We start from the raw sequence: 26,682 nt of genomic DNA, 5'->3' as shown, positions 1-26,682 counted from the left end.
TATTTGACATTTCCCTTCAGTTCTTTGGATTAATTCATACCTTTTCATAAAGGACTATCATCTGCTCAACCTTTCCACCTATTCATTCCTGGATTTATAATTGTTTTAATAAAGATATTATATGTTTATTGGTCTCTGTCTGATTTCCAGTGCTCACGCTGCCCTGGGGTGCAACACTATGTTTATCTGCATATAGTATTTAGATAGGTTGCCTATAGACAGGAAAATCACACTCAAAACTTATCTTGATTAATAGTGTTGGGTGCTTCTACACTATAGAATTAATGTAGCTTAACATCACTTTAACTGGCATTTCTGAATGTCATGGAATCTTGGGAACCGTACTTTTACAAAGTATTTTGCCTTCTCTGTCAAAAAAGTGCAGACTTCTCATCAAACCACAACTCCAATGATTTCAAAGCATTGAGCCATGGCAGTTAAAGTGGAGTCAAATTGCATTAACTGTGCAGTGCAAATGCACCCTAAGGCTGGAAGATAAACAAAAAGTGTTGATGGCATTCCAATACTTGTTGCCAGGGCCGGCCCCACCATAGAGGCCACGTGACGCCGCCGCCTCGGGCGCAGGTCCTGGGGGGCACCGTCAGGCTGGGCGGGAGGCGGGGCACCGCTCTGACGGTGCCCCGCCGCCCGACCAGTGCGCTCTGGCCTTGTGGCTCCCTCTTTCGCCGCCTGGGAAGGGGAGGAGGGATCCCATCCTACCCTCCCCGGGCAGCGAAGCCTCTCTCTTTCGCCGCCCGGGGAGGGGAGGAGGGATCCCCTCCTTCCCTCCCCGGGCGGCGAAGCCTCCCTCTTTCCAACCCTGGCCGCGCCTCCCACGCTGTGTGGGAGGCGGGGCCAGGGCGAATAGCATGGGAGGCGGGGCCAGGGCGCAGGAGGCAGGGCTGGCGGGGGGCGCTTTTCAGCACCCCCGCTTAATATTTAAATTTTTCTCCGACCGGCCCTGCTTGTTGCACAAGTACAAATACCATGCAAGCACCAAGTTGTACATCTGCTTTTGAAATGACTTGTCTAACTTTGCAACTGCTTAAAACTGAATCAAATGGTTGGAACCTGTCTTTGCACAAGGATAAAAGAATAGTGCCTGCAACTAGCAGAAGCTTAGTGTTATGATTGAGCCTCATGGCTCTGCTACTGGGAGACGTGGGCGTAAGACTCCTCGAGAGTCAGATACTCTCGAGGAGCGAGAAAGAAAGCGGCTGCGAGATATCTTTGCAGAACCATCTGACGAGGATTCTTTTGCAGGGTTTACTGAGAGAATGGAGGAAGAGATGGTTAGCTCGGAAGAGGATGACATGGAATGGACTCGTGTAAGGGAGGATTTGGGTGCCACTGGCAATGACAGTATGGGAGGCGATTGGGGACCTTCAGGATTAGACCCATGGGCAGGCTGGAGGGATGGGACGGGATCCACAGCTGGGGATGCTGTGGGGCGTAGTCAGAGGTGTTCCAGCTCTGATGAGGAAAGTGATGAGGAAACGCCCGGGCTAAGGAGGGCAGCTGATAGTGATGAGGACTTGTAACTGGCATAAAATGGGGTTTGGGAGCAATAGCAAATTGCGTTGGGCAAGGTAATCTGGACGAACGCTTGGGATCTGTGTGGGAAGTTTCCTGAAGACGGGTGTGATTCGTTTGCTGACTACGTAAGTTATCCTGGACATTGGGCTCAGACGGCGGGAGGAATTGTGTGGGGTTTGTTTGTGCAACCTCTGCTTAATCTTAATAGCTTTGACCTTCCGTCGTCTTCTTGACGGACGCCATCTGCTTGTACTGGACATACGGACTTCTTGACTACGGCCTCGGATTCTCCTACCTGTGTTGGACCTGGTGAACTACAAACGTCTGCATCTACCTTACGACCTTCGGAACAGATTGGGACCTCACTGACTGCTTAAGCCCTCGCCTGCTGTGTTGTATCGGGAATCTGCCTGCTGTGTGGAGGAGTAACCTTTAAAGTTACTCAAACATAGCTTTTGGCAGCAGAGAAGTATCTGCTGCCAATTAGTTGCATTCCTTTGAACTCTTTGTTCACCAGCTTCTGTTTTGTTTATCCCCAGGCTGAAGCAAGCTGTTTTGATTTTGCCCGGATTAAACTCTGGTTTAATCCGGTTTATCTTTTGAATGTTTTTCTTGCCTCTTTTTACTTTTAAGGCCAGTGTTTGCCTAGCCCTTGTCTTTTACGGGCATTTTGAGTTCTGTAATTCCAATAAACTCTGTTATCTTTGACCTTGTGGCGTTCTGTCTTTGACACTTTGAGTTATTGAAATGACTCCACTGGATTCAATCCAGCAATAACCTCTTAATTTGAGAGGTCTTTCAAATTATTAGATTTTAATAGCACCAATTATATTAATACTCTTTCTTACTTGGATCATGTTCAGCTTGGAGTGCAAGGTCATTTCCTTGAATGGACCATAAGTCCTCAAGTAGCACTGCTCTGCGAGTTCAGAGATGGCCATCAACATGCTGGTCAACAATTTGCTCTGTAAAGAAGTGAATACATTAAAACTTGTGCACCATCTGCACCTGTAGCTTGAGAAGCCAGACTTGGCCGTGTTGACCAATGCTCTTGTTACAGCCAGTATAGACTACTGTAATGCGCTCTTCATGGGGCTGCCTTTGAAGATTGTTCGGAAGCTTCAAGTAGTCCAACAGGTGGCAGCCAGATTGCTCACTGGAGCAGAGTACAGGGAGCGCACAATCCCCGTTACGCCAGCTCCACTAGCCGCCAATTTGCTACCAACACAATTCGAAGTGCTGGTTTTGGCCGATAAAACCCTAAACGGTTCTGGCCCAGCTTACTTGTCCAAATGTATTTCCTTCTATGAACCACCTTGGAGGTTAAGATCTTCTGGGGTGGCCCTGCTCTTGATCCCATCTCCTTCACAGGTGCGGTTAGTGGGGATGAGAGACAGGGCTTTCTCAGTGGTGGCCCCTTGGCTGTGGAACTCCCTTCCCAGTGAAATTAGATCAGCTCCTTCCCTTCTGACCTTCAGAAAGAAACTGAAAACTTGTCTATGGGGCCTTTGTTTACAAAAAATCTTGTCGTCTATCTTCAACAAGTTCATTAACGTCTGCACCTAACAAATCATCTGCAGAAAAACGATTTCTCAAAGGAAACCTCCAGAAGACCTCTCTCAGGAATATGGCCTTGAACATCCACCCTCTGTTCTACAACCTCAGGCTTGAAGCCAGGTCTGTCAAGAAAACCATCATCCACACTGCTATCGGACACAGGCCCAAAACCCTCATTGACATCAGACACATCAGACACTACCACAGGCTGGACTACAACAAAAACTCTTGGCGAATAGTCAGTGCAATAGGTGGCAATGAAGTAAGTGTAATACGATTGGAATGGCTCCTGGACAATGGCTTCAGATTTGTGTGGTTTTAATAGCTGATTTTAATGTATTAATGTAATGTATTAACATGCTATGATTTTTTTAAATTTTAATGATTTTAATATTTGGGTATATTGTATCTGTTTGTTGTTTGTATGGCATTGAATATTGCCAACCTGGAAGTAGCTCTGAGTCCTCTTTGAGGTGAGAAGAGCAGGGTAAAAATATAGTAAATAAAATAAATAAAATACATTAGGCTTGATTAACAGAATCAAACATAAGAAGTCACCCTTAGCAAGACTGAGAACAAAAATAAGAAAGAAAACATTTTGGAGTCCTCATTTCTGCTAGCAGCATAGGCCTCTTGCATGATACATGGGCAAATTGAAAAATCAGCCATTACTTTTATCTGTTAAACAATATGTTTAAAGCCATCCCTTGTGCATCTATTTGCTTTAAAATCCGCCAGCTTGCTCGCTCATTCTCTGAAAATACTTCCAGGACTGTGAAGGAAGATATCTTTATTGTTTGAGCAGCACTAGGCAATTATCATAGTCCTCAGCCAGCATTTTTAGGGCAAGTGTGATGTCATGATTTGGGTGTTGGACTCTGAAAGTTCAAATCCCTGCTCAGCCATGGAAACTATTTGACCTTGAGCAAGTTCCACACTGTTAGCAGAAGAATGCAATGGCAAAACCCCCTCTGAAAAAATCTTGCCAAGAAACCTGTGACAGATTCGCTGTAGGTTCCCAAATAACTTGAAGTCACACAACAACAAGAAATAGCATTTGTTGTTAACCTTCATAACTATTTCACCCACCATCATCACCCTTCAAGTTTAGATTTAGATGTGTGAAAGCACTTCCTAAATGGCCCTATTTACTTATTATTTATTTATAATATTTATATTCTGCCCTTCCCAACCTGAAGGGAACTCAGGGCAGATTACAGAACACATATATGGCAAACATTCAATGCTGATTATAACAATGATAAGACAGATAACAGATAGAGGTATATATAGGCTTTCCCATCTTTTGGAATCTTTGGAGGCTGTGCTCGGTTCTGGCCACCGATGGGTGCTGTCGCTCCATCTCCCTGCCTAAGAGCTTTCTTTCTTTGTAAACTTCCTCCTTTTTCTGATTGAAACGCCGACCCTAAATACCTCCCCGCTTTTAACACTGTTCCTATTTATCTACTCACATTTGTTTTCAAACTGCTAAGTAGGCAGAAGCTGGGCTAAAGGTCAGGAGCTCACCCTGACTCGGGCTTCGAACTCTCAACCTTCTGGATTTTTTGCAGATTGGTGGTTAGCCTGCTGTGCTAAAGCCCAGCCCTACTGTTGCACAAATATTAAAGTTATCTCCAGTTCACACTTTGGGCAATGCAAGAACACATCTACTTCCCTGTGCTTCCTTTTGAATTTAGGTTTGCTGGATGGCAGCAGTAAAGGGAAGGAAGAAAAGCATAGACATCTTTTTTTAAAAAAAGTCCTTACTTGGTGAGTGAATTTGTCTTCTGCACTGTTAGCACACAGTGTCAATGTAATATTTTTGCCATGCAACATGCTACTCTTTGATTGAAGTTCAGAAACTTTACTAATCAGCATCTAGAGGAAGCCACAAAATTGAAAATTAAGCATAGGCAGATTGCTCTCATTTATATAAATACATATGACAATAAAAAAATTATAGTTGAAGGCTTTCATGGCCAGAATAACTGGGTTGTTATTTGATTTCCAGGCTGTATGGCTGTGTTCTCCTGATGCTTCACCTGTAACTGTGACTGGCATCTTCTGAGGTTCTGTGTTCTGTGTTGCACTATGTTGCCTTAGTTAACAATTTCAAAAAGCAGTAATAGTCTGTGTTGCTCTATGCTACAGGACTTTTGTTAGCAAGTTTAAAAATAAATTTAAAACATTATCCTCTGGAGATGCCTGCCAGAGATGCAAGCGAAACATCAGGAGAAAAAGCTGCTAGAACATGGCCATACAGCCCAGAAACCACACAACACCACTCTAAAATTGTAGATATGGTAATTTAAACCTGTACTTCTCAATCTTTGGTTTTCAAGATGTTTTGGACTTCAATTCCTATATCTTCTAGCCAACATACCCAATGATTTTGGGAGTGGAGGTTCCCAACTGTTTGAAGAACAAGAGTTTGATAACCATTAATCTAGAAGATTTTGACTTTAGGAAATTATTGTCAAGTTGACTTACAGGAGAACAAAATGGAACAGGTAAGATTAAACTGGACCTTTTAGGGAAACCTGGAGTGAAAAATGTTGCATTGCTTCCTTAAATAAAAATGCTTTGCAGAGCATCTACATCCATGTTGTTACAAGGGAGCTCTTTAATAGCATAGGGACCTGATCATATGGATTTTTCCTCTGTTTCTACACGCTACAAAGAGGAATTTCCACAGAGCCAATCAAATGGCTCAAGACTGCCTCTGGTGGTTGTTCATGGGACTCGATCTCCACAGCATACAGAACATGGTTCTCAACCTGTGGATCCCAGATGTTTTGGCCTTCAACTCCCAGAAATCCTAACAGTTGGTAAACTGGCTGGGATTTCTGGGAGTTGTGGGCCAAAACACTGGGGACTCACAGGTTGAAAACCACAGATATAGAAAGAAACAGGAAGATTTTAGACAGGCAAAAACCAATAATCCACTTGAGCATAGAAACACTTAAAATGGGTATTTCCTATGGGATATGAAGTAGTGGATTACTTTGTGACAATTCAATGTGGGTGGTCTGCTAATGCTCCTTGTGTTTCCATTAGTTGTTTAAAGACGCTTTGGGTCCCATTGAAAGAAGTGTTTTTAAAAGTGTGTCTGTCTCCTATAATTTAAGAGTAACGACCCCATGGAAAGTGATGTTTCAAAAAGAATGCCTGTTTTTTTTAAAAAATGTGCTGGTATCCTTGAAATGGTTGAACTAAGGTGGTGATACTATGTGGTAGGGGTACATTCTCAATTTTCTTTAAAGAGAGAACCCCATGAAACGCCATACAAAAAAAGACGGTTCCTCTGCTTTCCCCCTTTTGTGGGATGAAGTCCTAGATCCCCTTTCTCTTTCCCAGTGAAACCAATGTTTGGCTGTGGAAAAAGGTTACAATCATGTGGCAGAATGTTTTATAAGCGGAAAGTCCTAGTTTTAATCCATGACATTTCAACGAAAAAGGAGCAGGTAGCAAGTGATGGCAAGGACTTTTTCTTGAGATCTTTAGAGGACTGCTGCCAGTCAAAGCACAGCCCTGACCCTGGTGGACAAATATATTCTGTGGTTTATTTAGCTGCCATAGTTGAACAGGGTACAACAAATCAAAATGTTCTCAACCAGTTTTAGAATACATGCAAACATATTCAGATTTTCATGCTTAGCATGGGAAGCTCAGGACCTGAGTGGACAAGATAAGAGGCACAGTCCAAAGCCCCAACATGGTTTGCTTCATCCTGTTGAGGGACTGCGAGATTTGAACAGGGCTATTCTTTGGCAAGCGTATTTGCTATACATATAATTAGCAAAAGTCCAGATTTTCACATGTTGAATATGAAGGCTTCCACAGGGGTCTGTAACCTATGCTCAGTTGAAGGCAATTGCGAGACAGCTTATGATCTGGAATCCATAAGGTAAGTAAGAATGAGGGAAGTAGAAAGGGAAGGAGAGGAGCAAGATGCATAAAACCACATGCACAATTCACATTACATATTTGTGGATGTTTTGTTCCTCCTGTAAGACTGCAAATTCATGTTGGAGTTCCTCAAGTTCATATTGCAAAACACACAAATGGTTCAATAAGTTTCGATTTTCAGTCACCAAAGTCAGATGCCTTTCTATGAGGGCTCTAACAACAGAGTCTTCCTGATAACCCAGATAGGCTACAAAGGGAAAGAGAAGAAATTTTTATTAAACAGGAATACAATGATAACCATCTGCACATTCCTTTTCCTTGAATGACCTCAAGATGGCATATGTGGCTGTTCTCCTGCCACCCTTATGCTCACAACCACATCCCAATAGGGCAGGCTGAAAAAGACTAAGCCTGGGGCCTCATCTACACTACCATATAATAAAGTTTGAATCTGCATTATATCGTCAGTGTAGACCCATATGATGCAGTTCAATGCAGTTACACTCCATTATATGGCAGTGTAAATCCAGCCTGAGTGGCTCCAGGTCATTCATGCAGTTTCATAATACTTTGATGCATTGAATCTGGATCTCCCAAGTGTCAATACTTTAACCATGACACAACACTGCTTCAGTTTGTTTTGGCATCAGCCAAAATTTAGACATTAGATTTGTATGTATGGAATGTTTCTAAATTCTACAAATGCTGACTGTAACTTCAGAGGTCTCCATGCCAATCATAGGCTGGATCTACATTGTCATATAATGTAGTTTAATTGCACTTAACTGCATTATATGAGTCTACACTGACCATATAATGCAGTTTAAAACTATATAATATGGCAGTGTAGATTCAGCAAGAATGTGATTAAAGGAATTTGAAAGTGTGATTAAAGGGCACTTTAAAGATTCAAAATAGACAAATCAAGAAAAAGCAGATTTACTCTTCTTATGTAGAGCTCAGAAGTAATGAGAAGTATTAAATTTTCATTTAAAATGATTTAATAAAGATATATTTCAAAAGGAACTCAATTCTTATAAGGTTTAAATATGAAAAAGAATCCTGGAACTATTCAATAATTGCACTCACCATATTCACTGGAGGGCAGGATGTTTACCACTTTCTGAAGAAAATTTGCAATATTTTTATATTTTGCAATCTTCTTTTGTAGTTTCTGTTTTCTGAACAAATATATAGACTTTTAGAAAGCCTCAAATATTAAACGGTGTTTTAGCCAAAAGTGTGTCCCTCTACGGGAGCCATAGCTTGCCATTATTTTAGATAAATCAGTCTTTCATTTGAAAGGGATCTGATGTTTGATGGGCTGTCCCGTCTGACTTCATTTTAAAGACAAAAGTCCTTATGAAAAGAAAGCCATTGTACATTGATCCATATGGTAGGAATATCTTTCTTAGGCCTACCAAAAAGCCAATTCTGTATGTACACTTTTGAAGCATACACAGGTCTTCACCAAACAGAAGAAGACGTGGGAGTAGGAAAATGGCAATGGCATGTAATGTATAAGCAGAGACTCCATGTCTCTGTAGAATCATAGAATCATAGAATAGTAGAGTTGGAAGAGACATCATGGGCCATCCAGTCCAACCCCCTGTCAAGAAGCAGGAAATTGCATTCAAAGCACCCCTGACAGATGGCCATCTAGCCTCTGCTTAAAAGCCTCCAAAGAAGGAGCCTCCACCACAGTCCGGGGAGAGATTTCCACTGCCGAACAGCTCTCACAATGAGGAAGTTCTTCCTGATGTTCAGGTGGAATCTCCTTTCCTGTAGTTTGATGTGGAACAATGGCTTCTACAGAGGCATGGAGTCTCTGGTTATACCTTACATGTGTGAAGATGCAGCCAACTGATGTTGAAAGAAATTTTATGTAAATGAATGAACAATCAAAAGTGTATTACTACCAGTTCCAGAAGGGATGCTTACTTAGATGCATGTTCGTCAAGAATGTGCATTTGCATATATAGCTCCACTTCCATGGTCATGAATTGAATGCAGACATTGTGCATTTGAAAAATTGTCTAGCTGGTTCCATAGGGAAACTTATAAGACTAGCAGGATGGGAGACATCGTGTTGCTCAGAAGTGATAAAGAGGAAGGGGCTACAGACATTACCTGGCTTGGAGTTTTTTAATCTCCTCTTTCAGTTTGATGATCTCATGCCTCTTTATCAAGTTAAGTTTTCGTTCCGTCTTGAACTTCTCCACATAACGCTGTTTCTTCTTTTCACACTCTTGAAGATAAAATTCAAATCCAAGAGCATGAGCCCTGAACTGATCAAAGAAAAATAGAGAAAGATTACTGAATCTTGCATTGATTTGCTCATTACCTTTAAATGGGAGCCCCTGAAGAGAAAGCTGCTACAGGAAGAAAAAAGAGTAAACTATTCAGCTGCCCCTGAAGGCACACATGGCAAACAAAAGGCCTGCAGGCCAAATTTGGCCTGTTACATCATTTGATGTGATCCACACGGCTTTCAATGCCAGGGCAACATAGTTACATTTATATAGTCTTACAATTACAAATGGCCTTGTGAAGGCCACCATAAGGCTGATGTGGCCCCTGCCTTAAGGTATGGGAGAGGAACTATTGGAGATGTGGGAACACAGTGCACAAACAAGGACTCTTGAGGAGCAGCCCCTTCTCTGCCATTTCCCAGCCCTGAAAATATTTTAAACTTTGTTTCTAAACCAAAACATTTTATAATCACACAGATTTAAGAAAAATTGTTAGGCATCATTTCTCCTCCTCCTTCTAATTTTTTAACAGCTTCTCATAATAGGTATGCAGTGGAGAACAACAAAACATTAGCATAAAACATACAATCAGTTAAACACATTCCCTGTTAAAACATCGGTTTAAAAGAACATGTATACTCAATACATATGAAAACAGCCAGTACATAATTTAAAATCCAGAATTTAACACTCATGGGGATGTGACTTCTGGAAGAGACAAGTTTTTATTGCTGTTTTAAATTTGGACAGCATACTCAACTGTTGAAACTTTTCTAGCAGGTCATTCCGCAATCTAGGGGTGGCTGAAGAAAAAGCCTTTTGGGTAACACTGACAACCTATTCCTGGCTGATTGGAGCAAATGTCCCCAGAGGACCTGAGTATATAGGGTGGATTATGTGGAATGCGGTGATCCCAGAGGTAACCTGGACCCAAACCATGTAGGGCTTTAAAATTAATTCAAACACTGCATGGTCCCAATTTAACTGACATGCTTCCATCCTAAGGATCCCCAGTATAGAGGGATGCATTTAGAATTCTGCATTAGAAAACATTAATCTCCTAGCAAACTACAAATTCCAGAATCCTACTGGATGAAACCACAGCAGTTAAAGTGGAATCATAGTGCTATAATTGGCTAGTGTAAAAGTGTTTAGCTGCTGAGGATATAGCTTGTTACTGGTGGATGCTGTAATTTTCTTACGGATCTGCTTTCAAAACTGTGCATCTAATTAATTTTGCTTTATATTTTGACTGAATTACTTTATTTAATATTAGTGTAAGCTGCTCTGCATTTCATTTTAGGAAAAAGTATAGAATATAAATCCAAGAAATATAGAGATATATTAAAGCAGAAAGTCAAAATTTTAATTTCCTCCTAGCAGACTCACCAAAGAGTGGACTGGATTGGAGTGGGAGAAAATATGTAAATCTGGGACTTATCTAAATTCTTTCCCACAGTAACAAAATATGGTCTAGCATTACATGCAAAATTACATTACATGCAAAGCTCCGAGCACCATCATCACAGATGTAAAGTGATGCTTACTTTTTGACCCTTTTGGTTGAGTTCCCCACTTCGCTTAGTCAGCAGTTCCAACTTCTCTTTAAACTCTTGCTTCTTTGCATTCAGTTCAACAGTCATCTGGTCACATTCCTCTCTTTTCTTCAAAAGCTGGAATCTATGCAGCGCCTTTTTGTTATGCTGCATAATCTCACCAACAGAGACCTACAATGTGAAATATAATGGATTTCCTATTCAACCCAGCTCACCAAAAATCTGTTTGGATGGCTCCGAGACTATACCTGAACCTGAAAATGCATCTTTACAATTTAATTGAAAACACTGATCTTTTGGGGCTCTTGATCCCATTGTGGTAGTTTGTGGTTCTAAATCTTGTTGTCACATGAGTGGTAATCAATGGGAAGGAAGCAGGTTAATCTTGAATAGGGCTATTACACACTTCTCTGAATGGATAGGGAATATGGGGGGCTTGCAGAAGAAGTGGACAGATTTGGTTCGGTCCACGTCTCTGCCAAAGAAGGCTAAAGACCCTCCAAACTTACAACTCCCAAGAATCCATAGCAGCTAATGTGATGTCAAACTGCATTAATCTTACAGTGTAGATCAGTGGCTCTCAACCTGTGTGTCCCCAGGTGTTTTGGCCTACAACTCCCAGAAATCCCAACCAGTTTATCAGCTGTTAGGATTTCTGGGAACTGAAGGCCAAAACATCTGGGGACCCACAGGTTGACAACCACTGGTGTAGATGCACCCTGAATCCTCCTTAATGAGCAGATTCACTTGCAAAAAGGGTGACTAGCAGCTCTGTCTCACCTTTGATGTTAATGTTTTTAGAGGCTACAGCTGGAAAAATGACAGTTGGGAAGCCAGCAGACTTGACAGTGGAGGTGTTGTATGCAAGTGGACACTTATTCTCTTTCTTCTTCAATCAGTGTAAAAGTATACCAATGGCTACTGAACCTGCTTGGGGTCTAGCATTAATAACACCAGTTATTCCTATGATTCAAGCACTAGTGTTATACTCAATTCTGAACTTCAGGATTTGTTATGACAGTGCCATTCACACAAAGGAAACTAGAAAAACAAAGGCAGCTGCAACATATCAGTTTCAGCAGTTTTCTTCCCCACTACAAATAGGATTTTTGTAACGCTAATTGGTTGTAATTGCAGACTCAGGACCAACCCACCACCCTACACTCTGCATTACAACTGGGGTTGCTTAGAACAATACATTGTTTTCAAGAAAAGAAAAAAACAAAAACACTTTCTTCTTAGCTGCTGTAGAGATTGTAGCTAAACTCAGAAGGAGTCATCTGAGTATCTCCAGCGTAAGAAAACTCTATGAAATTCAGCAGGTGACTTGAAGGCACATGCACTCACAGCAGATCACATATAACTATTCCTACTAATTTTAAAGAAACACTTTGACCATGTGAGTCTTGCCTGCAGTACAACATAATACATAACCCTAAAAACAAGCTAGTAAACACTAATTTAAGAAACTGGATGTTCTGGTGTTCTAGTGGTTAGGAGAAAAGTATCCACCCAGGACACCAGTTTTTGTTCCACTGGCAGTTTGAGCAGAATTGCTGAATTTCTGCAAACGTTTCATTTCCACGTGCATAAAAAATAGGCACAGAAATTCTAACCAATATTAAACTGGCAGTCTGGTCAAAGAACATGAATTACAGATCAAACCAAGGGCAGCTGACCTCATTAACGACAGGAATGGGAGAGACATCCTCACCCTCTTCTTTCCTGTAAAATGAAATGACAGTATTTTATTAGTTTCCAACTATTTGCGTATAATATGCAGTTTCTAATATTTTGTCACAATTTGCCATGACCAAGATAGAGCACCTGGGATGGAGAAGTGGAACTCACTTGGGCAGCATCATCTCGATTTTCAAGAACAGAGTACAGTGGGCCCTCAGTATCCATGGGTTTGGTTCCAGGACCTTGCTTGGATACCAAAATTAATGGATGGTCATGTCTGATTATATACAATGGGGTAATAAAATTGTGTGCTATATATATAATGGCAAAATCGAGATATACTTTATGGGAAAAAAATCAGTACTTTCAAGGTGTGGATGATTGAATATGTGAATACAGAAGGCCAACCATACAACGCCCTTCTGAGGTCTGCACCCTAGGTGGTTGACTACTTGGTTTATGACCAGCTCTGAGTCTGCAGAGGCATGAGATGCCATTACGTGAAACTTTGAAATGTTTTATGTCATGGATGGTGGCATGGATTTTTCTTTGGGACACAATAAATCAGAATTTGAATTGGAGTTGGTCCAATTCAACATTTGATGATCAACATTTGATTGGTAAGATGCATGAATTGAAAACAGAGATGGAGGAAGAACAACTTAAAAAATTAAACTGTAAAATGAGCACAATTTTTTTGATATAATACTCAGCTGGAACAATGGAAAATGAAGCTGAAGGAATTAGAATTTATTCCGTGTTATCATTTTATGAAATGGTATCTCATCAGTATTTGACTTTAAAATGGCTAAAATGTACAAAGAGGTTGATTACTATTAATTATTATTATGTGTCTTTTTACAGAAATATGTATTAAGATATGAATTTTACTGAATGTATTTTGACTATGCTGTGCCCCACCTCGAGCTGTGAAGACAGCAGGGTAAAAAATAAAATTTAATTTTTTTAATTTTTTTAATTTTAGAAAAGTGAACAGCAAGAAACAGTATTTTCTCCTGTGATGTGCAAAAAAGAAAATAGAAATGGAGAAGAAAAGGAAACAGATTGCTTGTTTCAGAAGATTTTTAAAAGAAAAGTCCAATCAAAACCAGAATTGTTTTTATTGGGACTAATGGATAAACACATAGAGAAACCAGAGGTAAGACTGCTACAACACATGATCATCCTGACAAGATGATTGTGTGCAAAGATGGAAGAATATGAAAATTCCAACATATGAAGGTTAGATAATGAAAGTGTTTGAATGTATAAAATTGATAAATTATCTATTTTGATATGAGAAAAATAATCAAGTCATGGATGGTGGCATGGATTTTTCTTTGGGTCATAATGAAAGATTGGGAACCATTTTGCAAGAAAGGTAGATACTAAAGGTTTGAGAATTAGAAGTTTAGAAACAAGTAAAAGTGTGAAGAACATAAATACAGAGGAAGTAGCATTTAGTATCACATATATCATTGTTAGGGGAGCTGGAAGTCAACTTTTAACTCATCTATGGTTTTTTTTAAATCTATTCTTATTTTGTGTTCTTATTTATTTGTAGTTTTAGTACTTGTTAACTTGTAACTTAGTATTTTCATTATTGCATGTATATGTTAGCCTAATAATAGAAATAGTTTTAAAGCACCTGGAACTGAAACATGAAAAACATGGTTAGCCTCCTTACCGCATATTCCTTACAGTCCCAAGGCAAAACTCTTGGGAAAAACTTTCTTGAGGCTGACAGCACTGATAGCAGCAATATCTAGCAGTGAGTAGCAATAGCAAGAAACATCACAATGGCATCTCCATGACACCTCCCTGCTTTATTCATGAACAGGCTTATGTACAGGAAAAATGTGTAGAGACTGATATTTACAGGGGCTTATATCTTCTTGATCCAAGGAGACAATTATGCATTATTGCACAAACACTAGAAGTGTGCACGAAAAAATTTCCTTTGTTTCCTTCGTGCTGTCGTTTGTCTTGACCGTTCATCTACACAAAACTATGATGACATTTTTGTAGGAAACGAGAAGCAACATGAAAATAAGAGCCACACAATCATCGTGCTTGCTTTCGTTTCGGCCCCGTAACAATAAGCAGGTACTGACAGGGGGCTGCTTTCTCATTACAGCTGATGTCTACCAATGGATGTTAATAATAATATTAATATAAATAATGATAGTTACTCCGGCACCCTAAGCTGAGTCTGGGTCCAGGAGAGCAGTGCCTTCCAATTACATCCAATATGTATCAATGGGTCTTGATTATCATATTTATATTAATATTAAGAACAGCAGTTATTCTACCCTCCTAAACTGAGTCTGGGTCTGGGAGAGCAGTGTCTGCCAATTACATTCAATGTGGATCAATGGGTCTTGATAATCATATTTATATTAATATTAAGAACAGTAATTATTCTGGTCCGTTAAACTGAGTCTGGGTCTGGGAGAGCAGTGCCTGCCAATTACATCCGATGTGGATCAATGGGTCTTGATGATCCTATTTATATTAATATTAAGAACAGCAGTTATTCTGGCACCCTAAACTGAGTCTGGGTCCGGGAGAGAGCCTCGGAAGCCCTCCCATTGCAGCCAATGGTCCAAAAAATGTAGCTTTTTTTCATAAGCCAGACAAAAATTTGTGTCTTATAGGCGGCCCATTTTCGTTAGCGGGACATGAATACAAAAATGAGATGACACGAATGAAACTACACAAAACAAACAGCAATTCTATACAAATGCACACCTCTAACAAAAAATAGTACAATGTACTTCTCTGCCATCCGTGCTGTTTCCGTGCTGCTAAAAAAAAATTATGTGAGTTTTGGAGGTTTTGAAGCAGCTCGTGGTGCAGGGGAGAGTCACACAATCATAGGTTAAAAGGGATCACAAGTGTCAATCTAGTTTATCACCCATATTCTCATAATCCTAGACCCCACCCTAAACAGATTAAAAGACAGATTTAATTAACCTCACAATAAATTGTATTGTTAATATACCATTATCTCATAAAACACATAGGCAATAAAATAATCTAAGCCAATTGAAAAGTAAACCAGTTTAATATGAGTACACTCAGTCTCTACATTCACTAGGAACAGGATCCCTACGAAAATGGAAAACTGAATTTACTGAAGCTACTTTTTTAACCTGAGAAAATACCACTGTAGGATTCTTTAGGGATCTCATCAAATGGATGAGATCAAGCATTGCGATTCTCCAGCCTCCGTGGCAAATCAAACAGCAGCGGACAATCCTGGTGCCCTGGCTGGCAGCTGACACTTTCCCGTCACACGTGGGGAAGCATCGCCACACAACTTAAGCCCACGGTAGCATCATTGTTTCTTATGGAACACAGGGAGGCTCCTGTGTTGGTGGTGCAGCATCCTACCACACTGCTGCCCCAGTTCACCCACTGTGCCCCACCAGAAGTCAGCCTACATCATCTGATGGGAGGTATGGGCCTCCTTGAGTGAAGTGGAGTAGAAGCATCCTGAGACACCTCCAGTATGACTCTGAGCATCCACAGATTTTGATATCATGGGGGAGGGGGACTGAAACTCAAGCAGATATCAAAGGTCCAGTGTACTGCATGTTAAAAAACAGAAAATCAGATTCCATGTCCCTCTACTTTGATGAGATGAGGCTGAATGTGCTGGCTAACCCCAAATATTAGGTGTCCCAAAGACCAATAGTCAACAGCCATTCCAACAAACAGGAACAAAACTTGGAATAATATTCACTAAAGTCACTATGCCAAGTCCAAGGATAATCCAGACAGAGTAGTCCAAAGTTCAAATGCACAAGTCAAAGCTGGAGCAAACAGGTCAATGATAATTCAAAGCAGAGGTCAAGCTCTGGAAATTTGCAACAAAATACAAACAGTGGGTACGGCACGAATGCAAATTGCTCCCACAGCTGGCCCATACTTCACTGCTGCTTTATCGTAAGCCAGCAAGCTATGGGCTGGATCCTGATTACACTTCTGCAGTTCCACTCTGTTGCTTTCTTGCAGCTAAATGAACACTTCTTTGCCTTTCCTTTAAGGCAAAGCTTAGCCTCTGTTGCCTCTGCTCTCTTGGTGACTCAGATGAGCTGGGAGTCTGCTCAGGAGCAACTGGTGGTTACAGAGTGGAGACAAACCCTTACCCTGAGTTTGCTCCTGTTCTACTTCTGCAGGCTGAGCTGTTACTACATTTCTATCCTCCTCTGGTGCCTGTGGCTCTGGGGCTAAATCTATATCCAGATTTGGGTCTGGAATTCCCTCCTGCTCATGGCTTTGAAAAGTCTCCAGAGGCAATTCATCCCCTGACTTTTCGCTAGAGGCTTGAGGCACAGGCTGACCAGTACACTGAAGATGTCTGCTTGGTGAGGAAAAGAGATTTGAAAGAAGTCAAACCTCTCTTGGGAGGGTGTTCCATATCCTAGGAGCTTCTGCTGAGAAAACTCTTTCCTTTGTCCTCACCAGATTACCTGGGCACGCAGGTTCATTTGGGGAGACACAGGCTTTCAGATAGTCTGGATCCAAGCTAACCAAATTTGCTGGGGCTGCATCTCCACAGTTTGAATTGCATTATTTGGCAGTGTAAATCCACATTGGGTCCATTTTGCTGCCTGCCCAGCCATCTATAACAACTCTTTTTTTCTCCCTGGCTCTGGGTTGCCATATTTCCTGATCTTCTTTACCCAATTGTGTGGCCCATTGTTCTCATACCAACTGACCCAAAAGCCACTCAGCCCATTTACCTGAGAATCCTTGCCTGACTCACCTTCGTGACATCACAAGGACCCATTCTGTGTCATCACAAGGTTTTGGTCTTTACATCTAGATAATCAGATGCTGCAGATTTGCCATTTCAAATTGCTGGGAATAAGAGTGGCCACTGCAAGCCTTATCATCCATTCTAGACACAAGGCATTACGGATGTACTCCCAGTTGAGACTACTGACCATATCACATGGTCAGCACAACACAACCCCCCCCCCCCCGTGCTTTTTTCATCAGCTGGCGTGGTGAAACAGGAGACGTAGAGGGTTACTCTGTCACCCCGCACACTGCTCTGGTGTGGTGATGCTTTCCCCATTGTACAGGGGAAGCATATCCCAAATAGGGCAGAAGCATGCTGGCTCAATGGAGCCAACACAACATGGAAAGCCTCCCATGTTGGGGGGAAAGCATCCAGTCATGCTTTCACCCTGCTTGAAAGCAGGGCCTCTGCCATAAATCACACAACATCGTGCGATGTCCAGCATGGGGCTCTGTCCTCTAGACAGGATGAAAGTGTCCTAGGATGCTAAATTCAACCCATCTGATGAGGCCATTAGGTTTATGAAGTCCTGTTTTTTGGAAATACTAGTTGCAAATCATCATCATTGTCCTCCAGTATAGGATCTTTGTTTTTAGTAGCTGCAACACAGCCAGATATTCAATAGCTGCAGCTTTTCTGGGAACAATGAAAGCAATGACAGCATTTTTCAGGAAGGATAGATTTGCCTCTCACACAGCTGTCATTGGCTGCATGATATACTGCCAAGAAAGCCTAGTGTCAAATCTCCTTGCAAGATCCACTGTTTCATGGTTGATGGGGGATATTTTTTGTCTTGAATGCCTGTTTTGAAATTACAGGCCCTGGACATCACAGTGTATTTGTTTTTGTGACTTCCATTAAATAATTCCCAGAACATTTTACATGGTTATCCCTGAGTAATTAAAAAAAATCAGAGATAACCATATAAAATGTTCTGGGAATTATTTAATGGAAGTCACAAAAACAATTACACTGTGAAGTCCAATGCGACCCCTGTATCCATGGTGGATACATTCCTGTTCTTTGCAGGGAAATGTGAAACAATGGATATTAGCAAATCCTATTGAAAGGAAGGGCTTCTGGCCAACAAATACATAAAGTTGTGCTGGAAAACCTGTCAGACATGGACAAATGAAAATGTGGATACTAGTCCCATGGATGCAGGGATCATAATGAAGTGTTTTGTCTTCTCCGTAACCTGCAGATAAAAATGGGAATGCTTGTAAACCACCCACATTTTATTAAGTGTTGCCAGAGTGACAAGTGGAGATATCTCCTGTACCTTTAATAGCTGTGTAGATTAGGGATGACACTACTTTAACTGCCTTGCCTCAGTGCTATGGAATACTTTGCTGAGGCGCCAACTCTCCATCAAAGACTAAATCATTTGTAAAATTACAACTCCCAGGATTCCATAACATTGAGCCATAGCAGTTAACACAGTTCTAAACTGCATTAATTCTACAATTTAGAGTCACCCCAGGTTAAACCTTGAAATGGTTTATTACTGGGACAGATTCCAGTTGATTGTGGAACTGGTTACATGGGAAACCCAGGCAAAAGTTGGATTAGTCAGGTAATATGAGAAGCCAGACCAGGAGGTGGGAAAATCTATTTTGGCCCTAGCAACTCTAACAGGCCAGATTCTTCCAAGTCCCAAAATGAGGAGAAAATTACACTAGCTCAAGAACATGTGTAAATAATACCTCCTCCATTGCTTTTGATGGGAGGGAACTATATCAGGAAGAAATGAAGGAAAGGAAAAAAAATATGATCCTTTATTTCTTCTCTGAGTGGATCTACACTGTAGAAATAATACAGTTTGACTCCACTTAATAAATAATAATAATAATAATAATAATAATAATAATAATAATAATAATAACCTTATTTGTATTCTGCCCTATTTCCCCAAGGGGACTCGGGGCGGATTTACTATGGCTCAATGCTATGGAAGCATGGCAGAGGTAGTTTTACAAGGTCTTTAGCCTTCCCATGATTCTATAGCCATGAGCCACAGCAGTTAAAGTGGTGTCCCATTGCATTAATTCTACAGTGTAGATGCCTCTTTGCCAAAATATAACCAATATTATTCAAAATATTTTGGAAACACTGAACATTCTGTGTTATCACCAAGTATCAAGAGTCGGATTGCTGCAAGGAGGTTTATCAAGCATCTTAATAATCAGCTTACCTGTCTTGTCCCAGCTGGGTCACGAAAACATTTCTCCTCCTGTTTTCTACTTGCAGAAAATACTGAGGATTACTGCCTCGTCTCATTGCTAGAGTATCTTTAACTATATTGGAGCAGGGAACACTTTTTCTGCTTGCAAGAATTTCAGTGCACCATGATTTCTAGCTATTTCTCTTTTGAGTGTGCAGGTGATATCTTTCAAATGCTCTTCAGCACAAGCAGATAAAGAGTGTGGCTAGCAAAGCCAGATCCAGTTTCAAAGTTGGAAGTACAGGTTTCTGCTTGGGAGAAAGTGAACTCCCTGGGTTGCTAGTTATCTTTCCGTATCTCCTTGTTCCCTTAGTAACCACAGCACAAAGTCTGGATCAAGGCTTCCACTTTGCAGGGAGAATTGCTGTTGCATTTTACTGGAGAGTTAATGGTGCATACATGAACTAACCTGTTAAGTCATCCGTTTGGAAATATCATGTGTGTAGTCTGAGAGGAGGAATAGAACAGTTATTATTTTTTTCATCTAAAAAGCATACTTAATTTAATAATGTACTTAAGCAGAAACAGGATAGAGCTTATCATACAATTACTACAGCAAATGTATTGCATGCTGAAGTTCCCAATTATATTCCTAGGCATATTCAGCTAAAAAGAAGCAGCTCTTCCAACGTTTCAAGGATGAAAACTGGGATATGTGTGAGCAATCAACCAATACAAATGATCAAAATAGGAAGATGTTCCTCATCAGGAAGAACAAATGAGCTAGGAAAGCCCACAGCAGTTTGCTTTTGCCTGAGCCTAGTGGGAAGGACAATATTTCACACCTACTTCACATTTCCTCTTTGCTGGATTAATTGAGTGCACACTACTTTTACAAAAACGGAAGGAAGCAGAGATAAAAGGAGAGAAGTGAGAAAAGGAGAGACAGACCGGGGGCCTATCTACACTGCCATATAAACCAGTTTCTGACTCCAGACTATCTGCTTTGAATTGGATTATATGGCAATGAAATGGGTTTTTTAATATTTTATATTTTACTTTTAGTGTTTTTAACAGGTTTTTGATATTTTAGGCTGATATTTTGGTTGTTAAGGTAATAATGTTGTGTTATTTTGGTGAATGTGTCTTTTTCGTTGTATTGTCTGTATGGTTTTCTCTCTGGTAATTGAATGTTTGTCTTACATGTTGGAAACTGCCCTGAGTCCCTTCGAGGAGATAGGGTGGTATACAAATAAAGATGATGATAATGATGTTGGCAGTGTAGACACATAATCCAGTTCAAAGCAGATAACCTGGATTTAGAAACTGGATTATATGGCAATGTAGATCCAGCCTGGGGCAATTTAAGAGCAGGGACCTCTTCACACTAACCTCAATTTTGTGCCATTTTGCTGGCAATTGCCAGAGAGACGGCATGCATGCAGGGTGTCTCACGGTGCCCCATGCACCCTTCCTCCTTCCGACATCAGATGAGGGAAAGGCACCAAATATGCAGATAGCTCTGTCAGAATTACCCAAAACCCACTTACGTTTCCTCACCACTTCAGGGTTGAATGGGGTTGAGGCCAAGACAGCGTTGTCTGATGGAGCTTGGCAGGTCCCGTCCTGTCCCGAAGAGGAGCCAGTGGCCCAGTTTGATGAGGTGGCAAGTGAAAATGTGAAACGAGAGGATGGTGTGTGTTTTGTGGACAAAGCATGGGGACAGGTAGTGCTGCATTGTCTTAAAATGAACAGTTTTTAACAGCTCTTTATTTATTTTTAACTGAAGGGTTTTAATAATTGTACTATTATAATTATCTTGCAAAATTTCCTATTTGGTATGTTTTTCTTTGCATTCCTTTTTAATCAAGGATCTGCTCTTGGGATATACATTCATCATCAGCAGCAGCAGCAGTAGCATCATCATCTCTTGCCCTTTGCACCATTTTGAAATCTTCCATGCTAAGAGCTGGGAAGGCCTGCTGCTTCTTACTCTTCAGAAGGAGAGGATGTCTAGAAGAAGGAATTCAGAGGAGAAAGAAGTAGTTGGTCTTAATTCTGAGAGAAGGAAAGGGACAGTTCCTTCTTCTGTTTCTTCTAGAGTGAAGCTGTTGTAATTGAACTTTAAAGAAGCACTTAACACACCAAAAAACACCTTGTATGCCTCTTTACCCACTTAAAAAAGGAGCTGTTTTCATTTAAAAAAAGAAAACTGCACTTTTCCAGAGCATGCCATTCTTTCTAGGGCTAGACTTTGAGAAGATAAATGTTATCCCAATCATGTGGTATGTAGGCAATGATACCAAGTCAGTTCTTAGCAATGCCGTGTGGAAATTTCCATTAAGAACACATGAGCCAAAGTGCTGATCTAAACCTCAAGTGGAAAATGAGTCCTGGTGGACATATAATACTATAGCATATTTCTTTAAGATGACTTGAGATATACATGACATTCCAGTTTGCAGCTATGCTTTTTTTTCTTTTCTTTTTTTTGGGGGGGGGGGGGGGGGGGAGGGGGTCCCCTTTACAAGGAAAATCCATTTGTTCCTTGGGGCAAAAATTACAATTCTGACCTGAGGCTTGAATTGAATAATATCATAATGGTCTGCTAAATCAAACTCGGAACCTGCTGCTTTATAATAAAGATTTATTAGTTAGATTACACTGTACTGTCTGTGTTTGTGTTGAGCAGTGTCTTCTTTTATGCATGACCTCATTGGAATCAATGGAATCATTTAAAGGGAGCCAAGCGATGAAATCTCAAAGAGCAGAATGAAAACAATTCATGGTCTTATACCATTGAAATCTGAGCCAATGATGAAACTCCCACACCATTTGATGGTTTCGAACATGTGCCTTATGACAACGACATTGGAAAATACCCTTTACACAAAGAAAATGATAATAGCACTTTGATGTATTCCTAATGCCCATAATTTAGTTTGATATAGTTAGGGGCTCAATCAGAGGCTATACAATAATAAGAACCCCGAAAGAGTTCATTTCAAGGTGGATTTCATTAATCTAAGATGTCTAAAATTATTTTATGTACTTAAAGATTGGGTATACCTTATCTGAAATGCTTGGGACTAGAAGGGTTTTGGATTTCGGAATTTTTCAGATTTGGGACTGAGTTTCACATATCCAACTTACAAATATTTCATAGTTAGGAACGAGATGGGGTGGGGTGAGAGGAGACAACAGGAGGTGAGAAATCTGCCCCTTGGAGGGGAAATTCACTCCTGAAAGTGTTATCATGGCAAAATGGAGTCTTCATTGAAGCTTCATTACCTTGTTTCTACAACAAGCCAATTTTTTCAAAATCCAATTATTACAGGGACAGAAAATGATGTGAAATCTTCTGAACAGGGGCATAGACAGCAGAACAAACACCACAGAGGTATTAACCCTTCCCTATACTATACAAAGCTAAAAGAGACATATTTTTGGCTGGAGTTACATTTTAAAATGTACCTGTTCCAACTTACATACAAATGTAACTTTAGAACAAACCTACAGAACCTATCTAGTTTGTAACTTGGGGACTGAGATATCTAGGAGATAGGTTCCAAATCTAAAGACAAAACTCATTTATGTTTCAGAGATAACTTAAAGTTTGGAAGTAATTTTATACACTATTTTAATGGTGCATGGAACAAATAGCGTGTGCATTAAACCACTAGAAAGCAATAGTATCACTACCAAACTTTCAGATTTTGGAGTACTACAAAATTCCAGGTAAAGTGTACTCTAACTGTACATCTTATCAGGTGGGTATTATTTTCTTTCTGTCACTTATCAGGCAGTAGGTTATTCCCTCTCATTTGTTTATTTACATTTTCTTTACATTTTCTTTACATCATGCTGTAGCTATTCTTTGTAAAAATCATAGAATCATAGAATCATAGAATAGTAGAGTTGGAAGAGACCTCATGCGCCAACCAGTCCAACCCCTTGCCAAGAAGCAGGAAATCGCATTCAAAGAAGCAGGAAATCGCATTCAAAGAAGCAGGAAATCGCATTCAAAGAAGCAGGAAATCCAGAAACAGTTCGCACAGAGAGCATTATTTTGAGCTATTTTGTATTCTAATTAGTCTTACTCACTTATATGTAATTTTTCTTATTCCCATAAAATTTGTTTATCCTGCTATTAGACAGAATCCAGACAACTGACACATTTGTTAAGGATGTAGCTATTTTTAACAGAGATAAGCACTATACATACTTACGGTATGTTGTGCAACAGATACGGTGTCATATCATCTGACATTTCATCCAGACCTTTATGCTAAATTTAACTTCTCAGGAGAGATATCAGACAAATGAGAAGATGTCTGTTTTTCAAAACAAGATTGCAGCATAAGGCTCAATTACTAGAAAATAAATGTTAAAAACCGATATACCCTTGGCAGTTGTTGAGGCAGGTAAGGCTATGAGTTGGATCGCCTGCTGTAATTCCTTCAATTGATCTGGAAATGGAGCAACTGTGTCTATCACCACACTCTCAAAATCTGCTCCAGAGAGTTGTGAAATGAAGATTTCGAAATGTTGTCAAGAGTTGTGGAAGAGGAGAGAGTCCTATTGGGCAAGCCGACTTCTGGTAACACAAGGTTTGATTTACCATAGTGTGTTTACAATTAAACTCCATGATCAGATAAAAACTTTACAAAAAAATCATGTGCTGTGGCTTCTCTTTCAAAAGATAGGAATTTAGAACATAACTGATAAATACTACAATGCCTTTCTACCAGGGCAAAAGCCAACATGATGTAGTGATTTGAGTACTAGACTACAACCATTTGAAGACCACAGTTTGAATCCTTGCTTGGCCCTTGAAACACACTTGAGCAATTCACACACTCCCAGACAAATCTGAACAAATCTCTCCAAGAAACCCCATGAAAGGTTCATCTGAGGGTCGCCATAAGTTGGAAACAACTTGAAGGCACACAACAATAAAAGGGGAATTATACTGCCCTCCAGTTGTGGTTAGATTGCAATTTCCAGCAGCCACAGACAACATAGTGAACTATGAGGAATGCTGGGAGTTCTAGCCCAGCAATAATGGCAGTGGCATATGATCCCCAGCCCTCCTTTATATAGGCCTCCCACGTAGTTGCATAAAGAATGCTATGTACAGTTCTGGTTACTGTACCTCAAATATGGGAGAAATGCAAAAGAGCCCAAAAAATGAATCCCCAAACATGCAAATGTATGCCCAGCAAAGGAGGGGACAACCATGCTGATCCCAGAAGGTAAAAGGAGGCCAGCAATAAACATCCAGACTGGTGCTGGGAGTCAAAGCATCTGTAGATACCCATTTAGGGATGAAGAGATTACTTGACTCGTTTATTCTGGTCGCTAGACACAGAGGAAGTTGTGGAAGGTGAGAGATGTTTTTAATTTAAATTATGAGACTTCAGAGAGGGGTTTCCTTGGATCAAGGCCTCCAATCAGTGGCAGACTGGCCAGAGTGTCAACTTGCCTGTTGGCAGTTGGGACCCCTTAAACATTAGACAACCCCCCATTTATTTCAAATTTTAAAATACTTAAAAATTCAACTATAACGATCTGTATTTACATTTAGCATCTACTGTATACTACTAGTAATATGTACAATATATGTACACTGTAATTACTAACATATACATTAATTTCACAATAATTTTAATTGTGCCTTTTTCTACTTGTGTGCTTTTGGAAAATGTCATTTTTTTTCTAAAAATTAAATGATAGTCTTACAGTTGTAGCAATCAATATTTTTAGACCCAGTCTGCCACTGCTCCCAATGATAAACCAGGCCAGGGAGCAATCCAGGTCATCAATATTGGATTGCTCTCCTGCGCTTCATATCTTGTCAAGAGTCAGATGCCAGTTAACATACAAAACCAAGTTTATTCCGAAGATAAGCCAAAAAATAACAAACACAGGAAATATCCTTGAAACACTTCACTTTTCAGTGTTTCGAGAGTAGATTGGACAATAATAACTCAAAAACGAGCCACGCTAATTTCCCATGCTGGCATTTAAAAAAAACTAAATAACGCTTCAATTCAGCTTTGGAAAAAAAATAGAGTTAATTGCTGGAAAATAAACAAACTAGCAAAGCAGTAAAGCTGCTTCCATGGTGCAGATAAGCCAAGAGCCTCAAAGGGATGATGAATAGCCGTCGTCAGAAGAATCCAAGGTCAGGTCAGGAGGCAGCAGAAATTCCGAAAGACAAACCAATAGTCAGAAGCCGGGAGTAGCCGTCAGTCAGAGGGCGTAGACAGAAGCCAGGTCAAATTCAATCCAAAGTCCGAAGAGGGTGCAGTCATCCACAACAGGTCCACGATAAGACACAGCGAGAGCCAAGCTAGATGATATCAGCAGATTCAAATCATAGTCCAAGTCCAGTCTTCATGGAAACAGAGATCCCAATGGCGCCTCAACAACACCTTGCCACACGCAAAGTGCAGTGGCCAAACATTCCCATTTTATTCCCCTTCCTCCTGGGTGACCAAACACTCACACCCAAACACCAGGTGTCCCAAATCTACTCAGAGTCTGAACTCCACACAGCTAGAGCTCGTGGATCTGGAGTACCTAGCAATTCATCGGAGTCCCAATCATCCTGCCCACACTTAGCCCCATGAACACTTAAAGAACCATCCTCCCTTCTCCAAGCATCCCAATTGGGATCAGCTCCTGCAGAAACCCCAGGTTCAGAAGTATCCATAAGCCCCAAATCCCCAGACATCTCCGGTGGCTGTGCCCATTCAGTGCCCGCTTCCCCAGCCACCACCTGTTCCTCAGCATCCATCTCCCCATCTGAATCTTCCTCAGAAGATCCCCCATATAGCTCTCTAAGTCGCTTCCTGCGCAACTCCTCCAGTGAACCCTCATCATGAGGGTTTTTTCTTCCTCTTCGAATTCCATCACCATCAACCATAATCCCCGAAGGCGCAGTCACAACATATCTTGTGCAAAGGTGGCTGAAGAGGAGGTCAGTGTAAGTTTCCACACCTGCCTCAGTAGAAACCTCCACTTAGTATCTCCCTACTATTCCAGTTCATGTTTAAAGTGTTATACAGTTAATAAAGATGACCCTGTTTAATGGATTAAAAGCACAGTGTCCAGTCTTCTGATGTCCTGAGCTGGTCAGCAAAGATTATGGACAACTGACTGTGAAGAAAGGTCAAAACACCAACTCTTCCAAATAGATGTGCTAAG

The 26,682-nt window shown here is 40.6% G+C and overlaps 1 protein-coding gene across 4 annotated transcripts in view; it reads right to left on the bottom strand.

The window, feature by feature from the left end:
* The window catches only part of ccdc197 (coiled-coil domain containing 197), a 30,282-nt gene extending 10,326 nt beyond the window's left edge, over window positions 1-19,956 (bottom strand). The window contains exons 1-8 of one of the 4 annotated variants that reach the window (XM_008110242.3): window positions 19,501-19,956; window positions 12,490-12,535; window positions 10,802-10,981; window positions 9,133-9,290; window positions 8,092-8,183; window positions 7,077-7,249; window positions 4,861-4,971; window positions 2,385-2,501 (exon numbers count right to left, since the gene is read on the bottom strand). In XM_008110242.3, coding sequence (XP_008108449.2) covers window positions 2,385-2,501; window positions 4,861-4,971; window positions 7,077-7,249; window positions 8,092-8,183; window positions 9,133-9,290; window positions 10,802-10,981; window positions 12,490-12,535; window positions 19,501-19,586 — 963 coding nt within the window. In that variant the 5' untranslated portion in view covers window positions 19,587-19,956. Of the gene's footprint in view, window positions 1-2,384; window positions 2,502-4,860; window positions 4,972-7,076; window positions 7,250-8,091; window positions 8,184-9,132; window positions 9,291-10,801; window positions 10,982-12,489; window positions 12,536-14,141; window positions 14,585-17,267; window positions 17,443-19,500 lie in introns of those variants that run through there. The other 3 variants (XM_008110291.2, XM_062968422.1, XM_062968423.1) reach the window with 3 other exon arrangements.
* Between the last annotated feature and the right edge of the window lie 6,726 nt (window positions 19,957-26,682).

The sequence above is a fragment of the Anolis carolinensis genome, chromosome 1, assembly GCF_035594765.1.
Source record: "Anolis carolinensis isolate JA03-04 chromosome 1, rAnoCar3.1.pri, whole genome shotgun sequence".
Taxonomy (NCBI): Eukaryota; Metazoa; Chordata; class Lepidosauria; order Squamata; family Dactyloidae; genus Anolis; species Anolis carolinensis.
Note: the sequence above shows the minus strand (reverse complement) of the source record. Positions and strands in the feature narration are given on the sequence as shown.